Source organism: Paroedura picta, chromosome 11 (assembly GCF_049243985.1).
Source record: "Paroedura picta isolate Pp20150507F chromosome 11, Ppicta_v3.0, whole genome shotgun sequence".
Lineage (NCBI taxonomy): Eukaryota > Metazoa > Chordata > Lepidosauria > Squamata > Gekkonidae > Paroedura > Paroedura picta.
In genome coordinates, this window is record NC_135379.1 from 42,871,885 (window position 1) to 42,893,460 (window position 21,576).

Here is a 21,576-nt window from a genome sequence, read left to right on the forward strand (position 1 = left end):
CTGAAACCCTTACGGCTACAGACTGAACCCTCAGTGACACCAGACTAGTTCTTCTGAAGAAGAGTCATTTCAGATTCACATCAGGAATCGGATGGAGAAGTACCTTAAGTCAACACGACAAAATCCTGGATTCAAGCTTATTTTGAGGAGGATGATTTATAAACAGCAGAATGAGGAGCCTAGTGTGGAATGTTGGGAAATGTTTGGATAAAGATACGGATTTTGTGGCTCTGGCTACCCTCTATAACAGGGGTAGTCAAACTGCGGCCCTCCAGATGTCCATGGACTACAATTCCCAGAAGCCCCTGCCAGCATTCGCTGGCAGGGGCTCCTGGGAATTGTAGTCCATGGACATCTGGAGGGCCGCAGTTTGACTACCCCTGCTCTATAACATATGACGGATCTGCCTCTTCCTTTGTAGATCTAGGTTCAGTGAGAGAGAGTTGGGGATTGGGGGGGGGGGGAGACTGGCTGTTCAGGGCAGCATGAGGGAATTCCCAAAAGGGAATCTTTGAAGGAACGTGGAGGCTCTCAGCAATCCTACAGGCCATTTGGCTAAAATGTTTTAGATACCTGCTGAGATGTAGGCTGGGTGATTCCTGGCTCCAATCAGGTAAATACATCATTCACACATTCTTATGCTTAGCATATCCAGTTCCGGCAGCACAAAGCCACGCAACTTGTTCTCTGTGCATGCCCGCTCCTGAAAGTTGCAGCCGAAAAGTAGCGAAAGGGAAATAAATAAAGGTTAAGAGCACCAACAGCAAAACAAAACAGACACCCGAGCTGGAGAAAAAAAAATGTCCTTGTTAAGTTTCGTCCATTTGCCATTCGTTTGCTTCTCATTAGAATCCCAAGAAATTTCTTTGGCTATCAGACTTTGGAGAGAAATTGCTTCCCACAGATAGAACCATTAACACTGATGCAGTATGTTGGACCAGGTGTGCAGTTCATTTGACAGAAGTAGCTTTGGTAACCTCTCCCAGTTGGCGGCCAAAGGGCATAGGAAGTGGCAAGGCGCCCACCGAAAGCGAACGTTCAAGTTGCCTGCTATGTCCTTCTAATGCGATTGTGAATCCTGCGTGTTCAAAAAAGGGACGTGAACTGTTTGGGAATGGAGTAGAAAGCCTAAAGGAAGGGGTCGGCTGGAAATCAAACTACCCATGAACAAATCTTTAGCTTTTTAAAAATATATATGGGAGTAAAAACAAAGCCCACTATCCACAGCTGAGAGAAAGAGTCATTTTGGCACACAAACATTTGAAGATCACGAAACCGTGTATGACAACCAGAACGGCTGAACACTGTAGAACGAATCAAGTGTTTTGACTCACGCGCTGTGCATGTGCGAAAGGATGGGGGGTGGGGGCGGGACGGGGTGGGGGGAGAGTCCTGTAATCCCCCCCTCCTCTTCTAAGTACAAATGTAAAAATTCATAACACAACGTAGCACTTGTAAAAGAGCGGACTAACAATCTAGTTTGCAATCCCTTGTTTCTGACTTTGGTTAATAGTTTTCGTAAAGAAGCACTTGATACCTGAAAGACTACAATCGCTCCTCCAGGTGGCAGCCTTGTACTCTTTTTCTTGTCCCTTTCAACAGTTAAAAGGTTCTTGTGTTTGTGTGTGTTTGTGTGTGAGTGCTGGGGTTTCCCCCCCCCCCTCTGTAAAACATGTTCACATTTTTATAATACACAGAAAAAAAGTGAGCAATTATTTGGTTTTCTTTTCAAGTCCGTTAAAAAAAAACTGGCTTATTTTGGAACTAGTTCTACAACACACACACACACACACACCTCCTAAGTGCTGGGTATTTTTTTTGTGTGGTTTTGTCCCCCAGGTTTGTTTGTTTTTGATCTAGGAAAACCCACAGACATTTAGAAACTGGTCTGTCCATCTTGCAGTTTTTCTCAGTCTTTTACTTACAAGGGTGACGAAAGAGCATCTTTACAGAGTTCAAATGTCTAATCGTGTGTGTTTGTCTGTTTGCTGTGTTTTGTTCTTCCTTGCAAGCTATCCGCTCAAGAGTTTTCTTCCAGAGAGTCTGTTAAGGGCTCCATCGGGACTGCCGTGGTGGGCTCGTGCTGTTTTAGGCGTTTAATTGTGTTCTTCAGCGCTTGCCTCTTATTGCAGAACCAGACTCTAACTACTTCCCGGTCATAGTTCAGTTTCTCTGCAATTTCTGTCATTTCCTGTCCAGAGGGATGCGTGTTCTTCTCAAAGTGGGCATTCAAGATCTCAAGAGCCTGTGGCGTGAAAGAGGTGCGCCTCTTGCGCTTTTTGGATGGTTCGCTTCCAATAAATTCAGTCAGGTTCTGCATACCTGCCCGATGGCGGGCCTCAGCCTCAGCCATCCAGCGTTCAAGCACCGGCTTGATCTTCTGGGCACTTTTAGGGGTGATGTCCAGCTTTTCAAACCTGGCAGGATACAAAAGGCCAGGGTTCAGTTTGGCTGTCAGACTGCTAGCTATAGTGTTCTCTTGGGCTTCCTGTGGTAGGAAAAAGTGGCTTCTCAGGATGGTGTGTCTGAGGGGAAAATTGAAAAAGAAGAGTCTTACACTGATGCTCTGCCAGGGTGGGACTTCCTGCCTGCCTGACTACATTGACTGGCAGAGGTAATTTACAATGTATTATGAAAACTGTCAAGTCTACGCACACACACACACGTACACACATGCACACACATCGAAGCAACAAAAGGCAGTCACATGGCCAAATTACTGTCAGAATTACTCAGCTCAATCAGTTGGTCCAATACAGAGATCCAGATGCATCTGAAAGCTTACATGGTTCTCCAGTACACAAGGCTCTCCGTTCACTTCAATGGAGGGCACCAATCTCATGCACAGAAGAATGCTTCAGCAGATTACTGTCCTCCATCCAAGGGAATCAAGCTCCAGCCAAGGAGGCTGGGTCGCATGCATTAGAGCAGGGGTAGTCAAACTGCGGCCCTCCAGGTGTCCATGGACTACAATTCCCATGAGCCCCTGCCAGCGAACACTGTCAGGGCTCATGGGAATTGTAGTCTACAGACATCTGGAGGGCCGCAGTTTTTCTACCCGTGCATTAGAGCTACAACTCTTAAGAAGACATTGCTGCTAAAAGACGATTTATAAAGATTTTGACATTTCTCTGTTCTAATCCCTGCCCAAGGATCAAGGAGAATGCAAAAGCTAACCCCGCCTCCCCCAACAGGAAATGACATCGATGGCTAGTGTAAGCTTTTTTTTTTAAAAAAAATACTTTCCTAGGATCTTGTTCCCTTTGCATAGCCCATTGCCCAAATGCTGCTGTTTTAATTGACAAAGTGGTGGCTTGCCTTTGAAATCCAGGTTTCCTTTTTCTTTCAAGCCATTTTCATTGTATGGAAGTGAACACAGTGTCCCTTCGGTGGGTGGGTGGGGGGAATCCCCATAAGCTGCAGCAGACTTCAGTTCAAACAGCTGGGCACATTGTAATTACTTTCAGCAGCACCCCCCCGCCCCCCCGGAGTAGTGCTAAGAGGAACTCCATATGATAGGGGACTAATATACTGTGGCACCAAGCTGGGCTTATTGTGGGCTAGCTGCACACTGTGCCGAATGATATCATTTCCTGTAAATGAGGTCTTCTATGCATCATTTTGCCACCAAAGGTGCTTTGCTATACCCGATTTTAGAAATATTGTGCATTACCTGGAACAAAAGAACCCCAACCCAACCCCTGTACCAAGGGTTTTCTTCCTGTCAAAACAAAGCCCATTTCAAACATTACCCATTGATTTAGTAAGCAGATACTTTTGTGCCTATATATATATATATATATATATATATATATAAAATTTAAAAAAACCTGGATTTTGTAAAATGTCCAACTTAACATTCTGAAGGCATTTTTGCACAATGCTGTTCCATATCCAAAAAGTCTCCAGGAGTGAAAGTGACTTACATTTCTCACCAGTACTGATTTTCTTGTGTGGTTTGTGGTTGAACCTTGGAGATACTACCTGGACTACGTTCCTACCAGTACTCCGCACCAGCCTTTATCAATTATGTCCACCACTGTTTGCTTTCCTGTTCAATCCATGCTGAAGTGTCATGATTCTTGGGAGAGTAAGCAGCAAACCATTTGGCACGCTGTGAGAATTCCTGCCTGTTTTCTTAGTGACAGCGTCCATGGAGAGGCAAGTCTTCATTCCCTAGAAGTGGCCTGCCTCTTTGGTGCTTCAACCATCAGATCTCCATGAATATCACAGCAAGATCTCTCTCTCCAGGTACTCATGGAAATTCCACTTGTACGCGTGCAAAGCAGTTTGGCTTCCTTTACGAGGCAAAATGCATCAGCTTATGCCTGTGTACATCTTGCTTGAAAGGAGACAAGAGAGCTGCTTTGAAAAGGGAAAAGAAAAACCGAACTCATGCTATGATTAAGGCTGTGGGAAAGATGTCATAAAGGCCAGTGCTGGCCTCAGATATTTTGACACCTTGGCCAACTAGCGGACTGTCATTCCCTGCCTTGGGCTCTCTAAGCAGCTACTGGCACCATCCTAAGTAGTGTCAAGCTGTACTAAGTTCAATGATATCAAGGGAAGGTAGAAGGACGATGCTCAAAAGATATCAGTGATATCAGTGCTCTCTCAGCCTCACCCACCTCACAGGGTGCCTGTTGTGGGGAGAGGAATGGGAAGGTGACTGTAAGCCGCTTTGAGCCTCCTTCGGGTAGGGAAAAGCGGCATATAAGAACCAATTCTTCTTCTTCTTCTTCTTCTTCTTCTTCTTCTTCTTCTTCTTCTTCTTCTTCTTCTTCTTCTTCTTCTTCTTCTTCTTCTTCTTCTTCTTCTTCTTCTTCTTCATTGTTGTAGCATTATGGTGGCCCTTATAAGAAGTGGCTGCCTGCTGTCTGTGGTTACTTAATGGTTCCGGCCAGCATTTTGTACCACATTTCTTGTATTTATAGGTGTGATCTTGGCCTCAGGATTCCTACAGGTTGATCCGCTCTGGTGTAAATTTTATAGCAGGTGGAACTGGTGGTGGTGGAGGAAAAAGTGTCATTGTACCACAGTGTTCATTTATGTGTCTCCCTAGGTTTGCCACCTCTGGGATGGGAAATACCTTGAAGCTTTGGGGGTGGAGTCAGGACTGGGTGGGATTTGGGAAGGGGAGGGAGCTCAATGGAGCGCAACACCATGGAGTCATTCTTCAAAGCAGCCATTTCCCCCCCAGGGGAACTGCTCTCTATCACCTGAGATGAGTTGTAAAACCATGGGATTCTCAGGTCCCACCTGAGACTGGCATCCCTATGTCTATTCCTATGTTTTGATTTTAATGGGAACTGTATCTTTTATAGAAAATCCTGCTGGCTTTTGCTAGATTCTGCAATGACACAGGACTGCAGTTGCCTTAAATGCAAAAGGGAATTCGATAATATTGTACACACAGGGCTACATCATTTATATTTCTGAGCATCAAACCATCCATTAAACCCAGCATCATAAAACCATTCAAGGGGTCTGCTGTGGACTTCAAAGGGATGTGAGCTGCTCTGTGTGTCACTCCCCTCTCTGGTTAGTCCCAACAAAGTCCCTGGAGAAAATTGTAGCAAGCTCATACCGATCCAGCTGTGTTCATTTAAAGTATTATGTAACCATGCAATTCAAAAGGACCATGCACCAACAATGTCATCTTTAAAACAACAACACAAAAACCCTCTGCTTAATTAAGTCTCTCTTTTTTTTAAATCAATGATCCCAAAGATGAAAGAAAATTAAAGTTTAACGATAAGAGCGCGGGGAAAACGGCATTCATAACATTTATACGGCTTGTTAGAATTGGTGCTTCAGCCCGCGATGTTTGGTCTAACGATATACAAGCCCTGAAACAAATTTCTCAGCAGTGGTATCCTTGTCTAGGCTGAATAAAGGTTATTTTCTACAGGGAGGTATCTTATAAGAAAAAACAGTAGGGGAGGCCATAGAAGTGAGAGGATCCTATGGAGCTTTTTTGTATTTAACAACAATCAATGGGTTTTATGGAAAATCATTGAGCAAAATGTGAGCGGCAAGCTCCCTACCCCATACTGATGTTATTTATAACCTTAGTCTTAAACTGCAGGAAAAGTACACTTCCGTTCTATGGGGAATACATTAAAAGTATAAAGAGCAGATAAAAAGACAGAGCATTTCATGGATCACCAAGAACAAAATCCACTTAAATGAGCTTTGAGTTGGTTTCTTGGCTTTCCGTGGCGGAGGAGGACTCCGAGGCATTGCCCAAGAGGAAAAAGCTGTTACCTAAGTGTGTCTGCCATCTCATGCATAAACATGGGATTAGTGTAAAACACATACATGAAGACACAGTGGCTTCGCTCTCCAGACTTTCCACTCTATCAAGGCTGCTTTGTTTTCATTATGCCGCCATGCTCAGGGCATTAGTCGCCTTCCTTTCAATACATCCCCCTCTTGCTAAATACTTGAGGGTGATAGATAATTAATCCTAGAAAGCCTTTAAAAACCACCACGGCAGCCCCGCATGACGGCGCTCAGAGATACTTCCAGCCCTCTCCTTGGTGTCGCCTGGGTGCCACCACAACAAGAAAGCATAGGTACTTTCTCCGAATGGGAAGTGCAAGGCACGGTGCTGGAGGCTTAAAACTAGCAGGGAGGCGTCCTCGAAATATTTGTTCCGCAACCCCCTCTGCAGCGAATGGCACAGTATGAAGAGGGGTCAGCTGGCGCTTATGTGACGGAAGTGGATGCAGGCTCAAGGCCAGGAATGTAATTCTTGTTTCCTACTTGGTACAAAAGGAAGGAGGTCATGGTGGGGGGAAGAGATGAAATTTATTTTAAAGATGTGGGGTGGAAAATATTTTATCGGCTCCACAACGACAACATTCACTCGCCTCTGTCTTCCATACAAAGGGGCTCTTCCCCCCCTCCCCACAGTCACATGATTAAAATACTCATAAAGACAGCAAACCACGGTGATGAACTCCATCGGTACGGTGGGAGGGGTATGGGGGTGAGGAGTGAGTGTTTGCTATGCCTTTGGTTACCTGCAGATGGCAGACTGGCTGTACGCTGGACCTTCTGTGGCACTTAGAGCTTGACCAACTTGCGTCTGGGTGAGACCCAGGGACAGGCGTCGGATTTTAAAAGCTTTGGCAAATTCTCGGATTTCCTCGAGGTTCACCCCATCCACCTCGCTGGAGGCTGTCTGGGGATCTGTCGAAAGGGAAGGAGACAAGTTAAAGTTTATAAAATTGAAGAAGAAGAAGAAGAAGAAGAAGAAGAAGAAGAAGAGTTGGTTCTTATATGCTGCTTTTCTCTACCCGAAGGAGTCTGAAAGTGACTCGCATTCACCTTCCCTTTCCTCTCCCCACTACAGACACCCTGTGAGGTGGGTGAGGCTGAGAGAGCCCTGACATCACTGCTTGGTCAGAACAGCTTTATCAGCACCGTGGTGGGCCCAAGGTCACTCAGCTGGCTGCATGTGGGGGAGTGCAGAATCGAACCCAGCTTGCCAGATTAGAAGTCCGCACTGCTAACCACTACACCAAACTGGCTTGAACTAAGCGCGTGAATTCCCCTGACACCTCGATAGCTCCCTCCCCCAAAAAAAGGTATTGCAGAGCCTCTTTAGCTAGATAGGTTTGTCTGAAACATCTAAAAAGGCACAAGCTGTGATAGAACCCAGAGGAAGCACAGTCTACCCAGCTGCCAACACAGAGAGTTGCACAAAAGGAGCGAAACCTTTAAAAATGAGATGTGCTAGCAAAATACATTATGAGTGGGTGGGGGAACAAGGGCCAAACTAGGAACTTTTCCCTAAAGGGCTTTCCAGAAGTTTCTGTCCAGGACTGTAGGTTCATGTATTGCATGTGTAAGCTTAAAAGCTGCCAGACTTTCAGAAATGTGTGAATTTCTTAAATGGGCAAGGACACATTTTAGCAAAGACTCTTTAAAACCCTAACATTTCTGTTTTCAGAACTGTCTAGGATTGGTAAGTAGTGCTCCTGTCCCCTATTTTCATTCTCCGTCACTCTGTGTGGTTACTAGTCAAGGTGCTGATCATCTATGTGCAACATCCTTCCGTGGGAATGCTGAAGTGGGCTTTATTTTTTTTTTTCATTAGAACCTCCGAAGATAATGCTTACAGTGCTGCAAGAATAAATTGGTCTTCTTTCTCGGTTGCAGCGTGCCGACACCACTTTTGTCCTCGAAAGGGCGCATTAATAAAAGCTATCTGCCACGGGAAGGCTCCTTCAGCGCTGGATAATGTGGTCAATTTAGGACTTATCAAGGGAAATGACACCACAGCTGGGATATGGAATCCCCTCCCCTCCTCTTTGCCACTGACCCCTGGCCAAATGAAAGCATTCTCCAAACTAGTGTAAACAGCATGGGATGGGGACGGTGTAAGATTTCAAAGTGGCCTTCAGGACCGCAGCCATTCTCCCCACAATGATATCTCTATTGTTCTTCACCTCATTCCCAAGGTTTTCTTTGGGTGAAATGTTTTCGCTACAATAATCCATCCCTTCCTCTCCCTGCAAGTCGTTTGAGGCCTGCAGCTGACCAAGCTGCTGCGTAGAATGGAGCCTTTCTTTGCCTGTCGCCTGCAACTATTGTGAGCAAGGTCTTCTTACAGAGCTGCTACAGTGAAACAGTTTAGAGAGTTACTAATTCGTTTTAATCCAGATTGACTGTGATGGCATTTCTTTCCTTGATGCAGGACACAATGCAGGCGGCGGCAACTTGGTGGTCCACTTGGCAACTTGAGGAGCCCCAGAAGTGATGTCAGCTGATCACAGCCCCCACGCCCCAAGTGACATCACTACCCGCACCCTTAGAACTTCTTCGGCTTCCTCCCTACCCCGCCCCCCTGCCTTTATTACCACCATGGCAGCTCTGCCTTATGTAGGCTGGAAAGAAGAGTAGGAGCTGAAAAGACAGCCCAACCCCACCATACTATGCCACTTCAGGGCTCCCAAGAACCCCCTTCAGAACTCTCATGGTTCCCCAGGATTCCACGGACTCATGGTTGGGAATCCCTGCATTAAAAGCCAATATGGAAGCCCACGGTCACTCAGCTGGCTACATGTGGAGCAATCAAACCCAGCCAGATTAGCTCTTAAACTCTACCAGTGGTAGTCAAACTGCGGCCCTCCAGATGTCCATGGACTACAATTCCCATGAGCCCCTGCCAGCAAACACTGGCAGGGGCTCATGGGGATTGTAGTCCATGTTCATCTAGCGGGCCGCAGCTTGACTACCCCTGCTCTACACCATGCAGGCTGTGCATGAGGCTGTGGGTACTTGTGAGGACAGGATTTTAGCGTTAAGATATTTGCTTTGTTTTCAAGAAATGTCCCGTCCCCCCCTGTTATGTGTATTACCATAGTTGTAAGTGTATCTCTGTGTATCTCATAAAATAGGTTTGGTCTGTGTGTAAACCTTGAACAGTAGCTAGTGAGGTTCAGGTAGTTTGCCTTGTCCTTTCCAGTTCTTTCAGCAGGTGTGACATTATGAGACCTTGGAACAGTAGTTTGGGTCAGGCCGACAGTTTCTTCCCATTAAGTAGTTTCTTCTCTAACTCAAAGGCAAGAGGTGTGAAGGCCAACAGGAAAGGGTGAGGTCGCTGTTGCACCCCCCCCCAAGAGATCTTTGGGGGTCAGAGTTGGGAGACTTTGTGGGAGGTGAACTGGAGGTAAAATGGAGATGCCACGTAATGCAGAATGATAAATGCTGTTGCTTGCCTGTAAGTGGGGCTTCTGCCTGGTTTCTGTTGTTGTAAGCAGCAGTTATCCTATTTTACAGCTGTCTGAATAAAGTATTTATTTTTACCTTCTCACCCTGGGGTCTTTGTTGGGCATTAGGATATCGGATTAAGCCAGAAGCCTGGCGAATTTAAAACTACGCCAGCATTCGCTTGGTGATCTTGAGCCAGCCTCACTGGAGTATTGTAAGAATAATATGGGGAAGGTAGAACGAGGTCATCTGCTTTGGTTCCCCTTTGGGGAGAATGGCAAGATCCAGATATAATAAATAAATATTGCAACGATGTTATCGTATTTTTGAATTGATTGTTAACCACCATGATGCCATCTTGGAGGAAAGCAGACATGCAAATGTCATAAAATAAACTTCTGACGTAGGTTGGAGCACATAGTGCAATTTGCTACTGGAAATGGCCTTCCACTGCAGTAGAACTTAGCCCTCTATCGCCATGCCTTCTCTGGTAACCACTAAAGATATGGAGCACAAGAATGGAGATTCATATTGGACAGCAAAGCTGATAGGGCCTGCTAAATATTATGTGCCTAGAATCAGTTCCAACAGGGGGGCCTTTGGAGGTGGGAATTCTTCTGGTGACTGCAGCATGGACATTGTCCTTCACCCTGTAGGTCAGTTATCACCCAATGAACATCATTGTCTTCTTTCCTTACATTCATCATAGCTTCCCCTCCCTGTGTAGCTCAGAGTTATCCAACCTGTAAATAGAGACTCCAAAACAGCCTTAGCAAATGCCAGGATATTGTGTGGGCAAAGCCTAGGAAGGGTGAAGCCTGGGAAGGGTGCAATGTCACTTCTGGATAAGACTCTAGGAATTTCCCTAAGCTCTGTGTTAAAGACCATAGAGATTAGGGGAATCCTAATCACCCCCCTGCCGTAGATGAGGATGCGGAGAGCAAATGAGTAGATTACACCATCGCTGTTACAATTACTGTAAATTATTGGTTTTTATTGTCATTTTATGGTTTTAGGGGATGGGGTTATGTAAGCCGCCTCGAGCCTTCGGGGGGAGGCGGGGTATAAATATAATAATAATAATAATAATAATAATAATAATAATAATAATAATAATAATAATAATAATAATAATAATAATAGAGCATCATTACAGAGAGCATTTCTTTCCTCTTGCTCTTCAATCTATCAAGAACAGAAGATTTGGGCTCAGGGCACCAAAATCTCTCCTGGATCTGGGTAAAAAACTTCCATGCAGGATGCCGTTCATACCTTGTCTGTGGTGCAGATTTATCAGTTCTTGGTCCATTTGCAATAATCGTTTGCCAATCGAGCAGCATCGTACTTCCTCTGGCCTCAGGAGCCTCCTTTCAACTTCCACTGAAGGAAGGACCATTAAAGTTGGAAGAAGGTTCCTTATCCTGGAGGAAAGCTTCAAACATTGCTCAGTGAGATGGCAGCCTAGTGGGCAGTGTTATATTTTGGGATGTTTTGCTCTGAGGTACCCTCTATTATTGCCCCTTTGAGGTGCGACTCACAGATGTACAAGCATCATTTGGTAGCACTTCAGTCAAGAACTTTCAGATGAACGTGCAAATTTTCCATGCTGAAAACTGTCATGTGGCCCGAAAGTTCGGTTTGGTAGTGTTGGACTTTGATGGGCAGCTTCCCACATGAGTGCAATAATCAAGCAATGCATATGCACGTATGCACTCATCCTGAGATGTACCGTATTCCAAAGGGTTCAACCACTTGACAGCACAACAAAAAGTGATGGTTATTGTTAAAAAAAAACAACAACTCTTGAGCTCGGCCTAACGGTCTCTTACAGGGTGTCTGCCTGCAGTCTCATTTTATTTCGCCATCAGTAGTTCTCTTTGTTTGCTTTTATAACAGAATTTCTTCAAGGCAGACATGAAAGCAGGAGACAGAACTATGAAATAAAAATAACAGGAGGGCAATACTCACTACTGACTAACTGGCCAACGCTCAGAGCTGAGGAGGAGGAGGAGGAGGAGGAAGAGGAGGAAGCTTGACGCACTGGGCTTTGAGACATCGATGCCTGACTGTGAGCCAAATGCAGAAAATTGGACTGCGATGCTGCTTGTCCCACTTGCGTCTGGGAGGGCTGATGAAGCTAAATGCAAAATGTAAAAAAAACATTACCAAGAAAGAAACCTGTGCAACTTGAGCGAAGTCACAAGATGCTGATGCTACTGCCATGCTCTGAAGTTGTCAAAAGGAACAGGAGATGGACATAGATCCCACATGGCAAGGATCTTTTCTGTGACATCCTTCTCCCCATATCATGAAGTAGATCTCTACTATGACCACTGTGGCATCCCCATCTGTTGCACTTAACTTGTCCCTAAAGGTCCACTGGAGTGGAATCTAAACTCAGTCATGGTGGACTGAGTTGCTTGGTGAATGAAAGAAAAAAGCTCTGCCCCTCCCTGAACCGGGTTTTCAATTTGTCACTTATTTTATCTCATAGCAGGAGCCAGTGAGAGTTGAGCAACCCTCTTGGGCTTTTTTTTTTTGGCGGGGGGGGGAAGGGGGATCACATTAGAATATAACTGTGGAAGAAGGGAGTTTCCTTGTTTGCATTCATGGATTATGGAGGCAACAGGAATAAATATGAAAGACAACAACAGATTTAGCAAGGTTACAATCATAGAATCATAGAGTTGGAAGGGGCCATACAGGCCATCTAGTCCAACCCCCTGCTCAACGCAGGTTTCGATCCTGCATTCTCATCTGTACAGCTGGAGTCAATGTGGGTTTGGAAAGGTGGAGAGTTCATCCTGCGTGGGTAGCAGAGATTAAAATATCACTAAAGGGTAAGCAATCGGATAAGGATCCAAGCGGAAATATTTCCAAGCAGATTATTTCCCTGAATGCTTTCATACATCTGAAAACAGATCTCACACATTCACAAGTACTGGCATGGAGAGTCACAGAAGTAGTTGTTGAGTTTTCAGGGGAAATCACCAGCATCTGTTGCTCTCTCTCTCTCAAACCACCTGTTTATAGATGTTAAAACGGGCTTTTCTTTTGGTTATGGCAGGATTTAAAACCCATTATTAAACCTTCCAGATTGCCCATGTTTTCCTATGGTATGAAAAATGACTAAGAGCTGATTCACAAATCACCCAATCAATAATCTTCTACAAGTAGTGAGGCAGTGGGCTTTGGTCATGTCCCCAACAATCATTATTGATTTGGCCATTTGTGAATGATCTCTTAGTCATTTTTCATCCAACAGCAAGCCATGAGTATCCCTGGATTGATACATACATGCCCAATTTCTGAAAACCACCTATATATTTATTGTTTTTAAGGTTTGTAATATCCATGTTCTATTGATGTAAATATATGTTGTACATGGCCTTAATAGCATCACACTGCCTGCTCATGTTTAGTTTACAATCCACAAGTACCCCAAGGTCTCATTCACACACAGTGTTACCTAGAAGCGTATCCCCCATCCAGTAGGCATGCTTTCCATTTTTCTGACCCAGATGCAGAACTTTACACTTATCTTTATTAAATTGCATCTTGTTCTCATTTGCCCATTTTCCCATTGTGTTCAGATCTCGTTGAACTCTGTTTCTATCTTCCGGAGTATTTGCCAGTCCTCCCAATTTGGTGTCATCTGCAAACTTGATGAGTAGTCCCTCCACCCCCTTATCTAGATAATTAATAAATATGTTAAAAAGTACCGGGCCGAGCACCGAGCCCTGAGGTACCCCGCTACTCACCTCCCTCCAGTCTGATGAAACACCATTGACAACAACTCTTTGAGTGCGGTTCTCTAACCAATTCCCTATCCACCTAACTATCTGAAAATCCAGATTGCAGTCCTTCAACTTATCCATCAGAACATCATGGGGAACCTTATCAAAAGCTTTACTAAAATCCAAGTAAATGACATCAACTGAATTTCCACGATCCAGCAAACCTGTTACTTGGTCAAAAAAGGAAACCAGGTTGGTCTGACAGGACCTGTTGGAGACAAATCCATGCTGACTTCCTTGGATCACCAAATTGTCCTCCAGATGTTTGCAGATCGCTCCCTTTAATATCTGCTCCATTATCTTCCCCACAACACAGGTCAGACTCACTGGTCTGTAGTTTCCCGGGTCATCCTTCCTCCCTGTTTATCTGAACAGTTATGATGAATAACTAGAACGCTCATCTGGTTAACTGTGACAGATCTGTGTTTGCTTTGAACAATTTTATTTTCTGTTCTTGCGATGGCCTATGGCCTAGTGCAATACAGTTTGACTTTGACCTAGAATGCTCATCAGCAACTCACTTTTCTGGAAGGCCTTTTAGAGGGCAGGGTGGAAAGTGGCCAGGCCCCAATGTAGCACAATCCACATAGTTCAACCATCCACATCGTTCTCTTTCCCCTGAGTTTGTAAGTGGGGTGGAGGGCGACTGAGCCCTGTTTAAAGGTGCATTCTGTGCTGCCCGCTCTGATATCTAGCAGGCACTACTGACCCCAAGCATTCAGACTATGTTGTCATCTTTTCTGCTGGTACAGAAACTGGCCCCCTAAAAGCAATATGAGGGGGAGGGGAATCCAAATGATGTTGCTTTCCCCAAGCATACAGATCTGAGCTGTCAACAAAAGAATGGTGCAAGAACTGGATTATTGGATACAATTTTATGTGAAAACATCTTATGTAGGAGCTCAGCGCTTTCTGGGCAAGGAAGAGTGCTGTGGCCAGCCAAGCACTGTGCTACTTCTTGGGCTTCTGGCCTTCTTGCACCCTCACCCAAGTAGTGGGTCTTACAATACGTAGGTAGATAAACAAACTCAGCCCCCTCCCCCTAATCACCAGGACTTCCCCAGCCTGGGGTTGGCAGCCCTAAGATGCCGTGCAGTTGCTTTGCCCAGAAGGCAGCCCAGTTTAAGCAACACCAGCATGTGCACACAAATAATGCCTCTGCTAACAGGCTAGAGTTGCCAGCTCCAGGCTGCGAAATTCCTGGAGAGGGGAGGGGGAGACTGAGGAGGTTAGGATTTTGGTGAGGAGAGGAACATCAATGACATTATGATGTCATAGAGTCCACCTTCCAAAAGGAGCTGATCTTTGTAACCAGGATATCAGTTCCAGGACATCTCCAGATACCAATTGGAAAGAGCAACTGCCTTGGGGGAAACCAGCTCAAGTCCAATGGGCTGTTCCTTCTTCTGGAGCCAGGGGTGGGCTGCCTCCCTGGGATTTGTGTAGGATGAACATACTGATGCATCAGATATGGCATAATATTTGGGTGAGCTGCAAGGATTAGAACCTGAGGTCTTCACTCAGCCCGAGGCAAAGAATTCAGTTCCACTTCCTTGCATCGCAGAGGCTCTCCGGGACAGGGTGGAGCACGGTTCCTCCCAGGGCTCCCACTGGGTCCGAGAGGGACCAGCACAGCCTTTCTCAGCATGGTTGAGGCTTCCTGGGCTGAAGCGGGGGGTGCAGATTTGTCTGTTAGTTTGCTCCCCCCCCCCACCTTAAACTGATAACGTCTCCTTGACTTGAAGCCAAATGGCTGCTTGGAGGGCTCGACTCTGTGGCTTCCAGCCTCATCCAAGGTTCCTGTCCCCATCACACTCCATCCTCAGCACTAAACCCACACCAAGCCATCTGCTAGTGCCCGTTGTATTACTGATGGGTATAGGCTTTACTGTTAGTAATAATAATATTTTTCTGACATTTGAATGGATGTGCATGTAGAAAGTTCAAGTTCCATAAGAGGTCCAGGTGTGACACAATGTAGGGTTGATCGCTTTGTGAGGTGGCCTTCTTAAGGTGGTTCTTCAGTGTGGCCAGATCCAGTTAATGCACAGTACTATCCAACTGAATAGGTTGTAGGGTATGGACAAAGGGCTGGATCCAACCAGCTCTTCTGGTGATAAAAGGAAGGGGGGAGACAAAATTGAGAATCATGGAACCAACTTGTTCAAGTGGTACATGATATAAGGGGCCTATAGCACAGAGGGGAATTGGGTGAGATGGAGTGAGTTAATTTCCTACTGGAGAATGCAGTTTTTATATAATTGTACGCTTGATGTTTCTCACACACGTCATGATCCGACCAAAGTTAAGCACTTTTAAATCTCTTTGATTATAGGCTAAACAGTACAACTCTAAACCGAGTTACACACTTCTAGATTGGGCTTGGAAGGGCATAACTCTGTCTAGGAGTGAACTGAAAAATCTCTCCCAGTTAGAACAATAGAATTCAAAGGTGGGAGAATTTTCAGCAACATCACATCCTGCTTTTTTATATTCTTGCAACTACCTTTGTGCTGATCCTAAGAAGAAACTGGTGCAAACTGTTAGCCTCATGACTTTTCAATATGAATGGGAAAAGAAATGGATTCAGACAAGGGCTTCCTTCTAGCATCCTTCCTTCTGCCCTGAAAATATAGCTATTACAACTAAAGGATGATGGATTGTAACCTGAGAGAGAATGTAACATGCACAGACAATCTAATCTGTGTTTTATTAATTCAATAGAATCCAAAGTGGCTAACTGGTGGCTGTTGAAAAACCAGCAACTTTTTAATGTATTCTGGAACTGCTTAGATAGGGACCTACTCAAGCACAGCAAATCAGATTATTTTGTGGGTGTTTTAAAGCAATGAACGCACTTTGACTGTGTAAATGAGCCTACAAGCTTTTTACTGTGATGATGTCTTTGTGGGTCAAAAGGCAAAATGATTTGAGCGTTTTAAGGTTTGTATGATTAAGAATTTCCAGAAAAATCATTCTCCTCTCATCCCCTTAAGGTTTGAGTTGAGAATAGTATATACAGGCTGGTGTTATGCCACAGAAGGGCACTGCAGACAAGCTGGGGTGCTATATAGAAGTGGCTTATCCTAGTAGCACATGTAATATGTACTACAGGTCCTGACGTTCCAGGGTCCCTATGGGGGGGGGAGTCTTCATACTCATGTGGCTTGCAGACTGCAAGAATGAAGAAAAGGCGATATAGATGCTCTGTTAGTAATGGAGCATATGCACTGCTTCTGGAGCATGTGTGTGGACTACAAGCCACATAAGTGTGAAGGTCCCCTTTGATATTGGGGCATTGCATGTGTGCATCTTGCCAAGATTTGAGAAATGTTTTCAGCAAACTGAGGCTGTCAGTTGTTGTTTCCAAAGTTCCAAGTATCCCCCAGAGGGGCGGGGCATGAGAACATGTGCAGCACCAGTAACAGCACCAGTTGTACTCTGTTTAGCTCCATGAATCCTTAAACTGGATCTGGAGTTATGGGCCCCATGTAAAGTCTTAATGTTAGTGGGATTGGGTACATTTGTGTGGTGTGTGCCCATCCCAACTTTCACTGAAGTCCTTCCAGGTTCAGGACAAAAGTAGCAACCAGTGATAGAGAAACAACTTTCTGGGGAAAATGTAATCATATTTACATTGTCTGGAACAAAACTCAGTTATTATTACTAGTACTCCTGATATGGGTGGAAGGGGGGATTTCTGATGATTCCCTCTTTCTGCTGTGGGCTTTGGACTCTCTCCCATGTGATTCTTGAGGATAAATATGCTGCCCCGCAGAAAGATATCCTTTCCATATGCAGAAACTTCTGGTGGATCAAGCCAATAAAAAGGGTAACGTTGAGTGCCACTGGGGGTGCAACCCATGCTCAAATAATCAGGAAAAGTGGGCAATGCATACTACCTCTCAGGACTTCCTTGCTGGTGAAGTGGTTTGTTAAAATGACCTCTGAAAAGCCTGAATCCCCCACTCCCTTCCTTGTAATTTAGGATCAATTATATGGATTCCCTGAATATTCCCCCAAGTCAAATCAAACTTTGTTAAATTGCAAAACACAATTCATCTGGATATTTCCAGTTGCTTTGCACTCATTCGAACTGCATAGTCAAAATGTACCTGTTGGCCTGGTTTGAGCGGTGAAAGTGTGATTCCCTGGGTGTTGATCACTGGCAATATCTGGTTCCCAATGACTGTTGCGATGATTTGCCCCTGGGCGTTGGTCAGTAACTGCGGCGTAATCGGCTGCACTTGAAGGCCCTGAGCTCCTCCGGCTGCCTGATTGGATGAAACTGGATTAGGCATCAATGGAATTGTTCCGATAATCTACAAGAAACAAAACATGGAAGCCTGCAGGTTACTTGTCCAGACCTTCAGTCATTATTCCTTGACAGAGGAAGAACAGAAATGGCACTTCTGGCCAACCACAATAAAGGGTACCATACTGTGTACCTGAGAGTAAGGTGTATTGAATGTCGGGGGACTTGCTTCTGAGTAGAGACTGCACTGTAAGTTTTCCCCATCCTAGCTCAGGGGAGTAAGCCCTATTCACAGACTGCAGCTTCAGCATGGGGAAGTAATCCCAGCTTGGGTCAATTAAGTGAATGCTGGTCATCTGGACAGCTGACATAAACCACAGAGCAGAGCCAGAAGTATGAGGGGGAATTGTGGAGGGTGAGGTCTGGAGTTTGGGGAGGAGGAGAATGACTGGGATCATGAGAAGTCTTCTGAAGATAATTGGCCTGGGGCACTAGGATAGACAGACAGGCTAAGAAGTATCAGGGAGGAAGAAGGGCTCTTAGCCAAAAAGAACCTCAGGGAGTTGGCTGTGTGGATTATAAATGACATTTTGAAATCTTAACACAACATTGGTTGATTCCTTTAGATCCTGGCTTGCCGAATCATTGGAGGGGACCCCACTACTCTGCTAATTAAAGAGCATGGTAGACTATCTCTAAACAGGAAGGTGCTTTCTGGTTAAAACATTTGAAAAGACCCATTTTCCAGTTAAGTCCCTCTAAAATAGCGATCCCCAACCTGCGGGCCGTGGACCACATGTGGTCCTTTGACTAATTGGAGGTGTACCCCAAAGGACGCCTTCTCCCCCCACCCCCGGCCCTTTACAACACACTTCGGGTGACATTGTCTCCCATCACTCCCAGATGGGACTATCTCGTTGCAGAGAAACAAGCTCAGGGTTCCCATTGATTTGTCATGGTCATAAGTTAAAATTTCCATGAAAATAAAATGTTCCTTATGTTCATTGTTGTGGCGTGTCTGTATCTTATTTTGAAGGGATGTTTAAACATTACCCTAGTGATCAGAGAGCGCTAGGGCAGTGGTTGAGAGTAGAGGAGGGCCTCAGTAAAAGGTGTTGAGTGGTCCCCAGTGAGTGGTCCCCGGCGTTGAGTGGTCCCCGGTGATAAAAAGGTTGGGGACCACTGCTCTAAAACATGGAGGTGCCGTATGGTTTGCCTGACTTAATGGATTTGAATTGGCCCATTTTTTCAGTTTGTTTCTTGTAGGAAACAGCTCAAAGATAAGTGAGAAAAATTTCACCTGGAAGTTAAACAACAACAAAGTGTTGCAGAGCTTCTGAAGAAATATGACCAAAACAGAATATTATGAGTGGGTGGTAACCTTACCTATATCTGGCAGTATCCCACCAAAGCCATTTCAGGGATAGAGAAGTGATGGTACCAGAGGAATAGATAAATCTTAGGAATTTCCTGTCTAGTGTGTGTATATATATATATTCACAGATACGTTAGCAGTTTCAGCTGATACTAAATTTAAATGAACAGTGCCATTTAACTTGGGATGATTGTGGCCAGCATAGTATTTGGTTTCTGTATTCACTTCAACAAATGCTATCAAACAGGGAGATTTCTTTTTCTTTCTACACTGTCAGCAGAAGCTTTCTGTGTGTGTGTGTGTGTTTTTAAAGGATCGTCGCTTCACATGTTGCAAAGGACACGGCCTTGAAGTGTCACTTCTGGGCCTGTAACTTTGGCCAACAAGGCTCCCATCCCCACAAGGCAAATAAAAAAAATAAAAAATTGCTGTGCTAGGGTTTTTTTCCCGTAAATCAGTAATATAAATGTTTGCATCCACATTTAAAATGCATTTCTTGGATTGCATTTGGGCATTTTTGACAACCACACTGCTGAAGTGAACAGTTTGTAAGGTCAGAAGCGCAAGGGTCCATTGAAGAGCATTGAGTTTTTATTAGGAGTGATTTAATTGTATTCATATGTGTGGCAAAGGGGGTGCTGGGGGACTTACAGCCTCAAGGTCGTACCCACAAATATGTACGGGCTGTGTTTCAGACTAGTAATTTCTCCCTTCTGCCTCAAAATTGCCCCATCAAAATGAATGGCACTTGGAAGAATGGCATATGTTTTAATTCAGACAAATGTCATACATAACTTACAACACATCCGGATGCTTTCCTGCATTAAAAACAACATTGGCTCAATGTGTGCAGGAAATTAATCAAGGGGAAGATATTCTTTAATGTGCTTCCTTTCTGGGAGCTCGCCATCGCAATATACCGTCCAAGAACAATTGCAGTGCATGATATTTTTGAATATAATTGCACAACAATATTATAATCTTTCTGACTGACTTTCCTCCTGTAACAAAAACTGTCCCTCTCCATTACAGTACGCACATGGGATGCTTTTGTGTGTTGGCCCTTCTCACTCATTTTGGAAGAAAGACTCCCACTATTTTTGTTATCTATTAAAACCTTTAAATCTCATCTTTCTCTCCCCTCCCCCAAATGTGGACAATCTGGGGGGAGGGAAATAAAAGTGCATATCCCCCCCCTCCAAGTTTTCAGCATGCTACTGAAGAGTAGCATAAGGATCACTAGTCATCAACAGAAAGAACAGGGGAAAAAAAACAAAAGCAGCCAATTGCACATAAAAATCTAAATCAATTGCCACCCAAACCAAAAGTATTGAAGAACTAGGGGCCAAGCCTGTTGCATTCAGGAATTCAATGGGTGCTAGACTGGGGTGGAAGAACTCTGCGGATGGCCTCTCCCTCCCCCCAGGACCTGGAAAGGCTGGAGTCTGGAGGCTCCCGGGCAGGGAACTCACCGGCAGAAGCAGCTCTCACCTGGCAGGGATCTGAAGCCTCCGAGCCTCAGAGGGAAGTGGAAGAAGGAGGGGGTGGTCAGGAGTGGGGACAGAAGGTGATTGGCTGGTCGCTGAACAGACAGGCAAGCCAGTTGGAGCAGGAGGCACTCAGGGGCAGGACAGCCATCCTGAGTGGGTGTTAAGCACTGAATGGCACTTATGTGGAACAGATAACTAAGTCTCAACCTAGTATCTAAAGGAGAGTAGTAAGAATCAATGAGTTCCAAACACTCAACACCACCAAGGAAGTTTTTTGTGATGGATTTTCACCTCTGCCTTGTGGGACTTTCCCAGAGGAAAGTGGGAAGAGAAAAAATCTCAAGGCAATAAGATCTGGGCACAAACATAAACCCCTAGAGGCCTGGACTTATGATGGAGATCAACCATCAGACATACAGCATGGGTTCTGAAGACCTAAGATTCATGGAGGTGGTGATGTTCCTGAGGCTCATGTCTCAAACTGCTTAGATATGTAAAGGCTAAGACCAACACTTTGCTGGGATTTCAAAGGGATGATGCTAACAATGATGATAACTCCAGTGAGTCTGAAAACCTGTTCACAGACAGTCCTACAGCTCAGGGATGATTGATTGATTGATTATTTGGATTTGTATGACCGCTGCTCTCAGCAAACTGGCTTGCAGTGGTTTAGAAGAAGAAGAAGAGTTGGTTCTTATATGCCGCTTTTTTCTACCCGAAGGAGGCTCAAAGCGGCTTACAGTTGCCTTCCTTTTCCTCTCCCCACAACAGACTCCCTGTGAGGTGGGTGAGGCTGAGAGAGCCCTGATATTACTGCTTGGTCAGAATAGTTTTATCAGCGCCATGGTGAGCCCAAGGTCACCCAGCTGGCTGCATGTGGGGGGAGTGCAGAATCGAACCCGGCATGCCAGATTAGAAGTCCGTACTCCTAACCGC

General features: G+C 45.0%; 1 protein-coding gene across 2 annotated transcripts in view; it reads right to left on the reverse strand.

The window, feature by feature from the left end:
• Positions 1-383: 383 nt before the first annotated feature.
• Positions 384-21,576, reverse strand: part of POU6F2 (POU class 6 homeobox 2) — a 336,328-nt gene continuing 315,135 nt past the window's right edge. For both annotated transcript variants that reach the window (XM_077303990.1, XM_077303991.1), the window contains 4 exons: positions 17,636-17,842; positions 11,692-11,860; positions 7,029-7,197; positions 384-2,525 (listed from right to left, as the gene is read on the reverse strand). In XM_077303990.1, the coding sequence (XP_077160105.1) occupies positions 2,021-2,525; positions 7,029-7,197; positions 11,692-11,860; positions 17,636-17,842 (1,050 nt within the window). In that variant the 3' untranslated portion in view covers positions 384-2,020. The remainder of the gene's footprint in view (positions 2,526-7,028; positions 7,198-11,691; positions 11,861-17,635; positions 17,843-21,576) is intronic.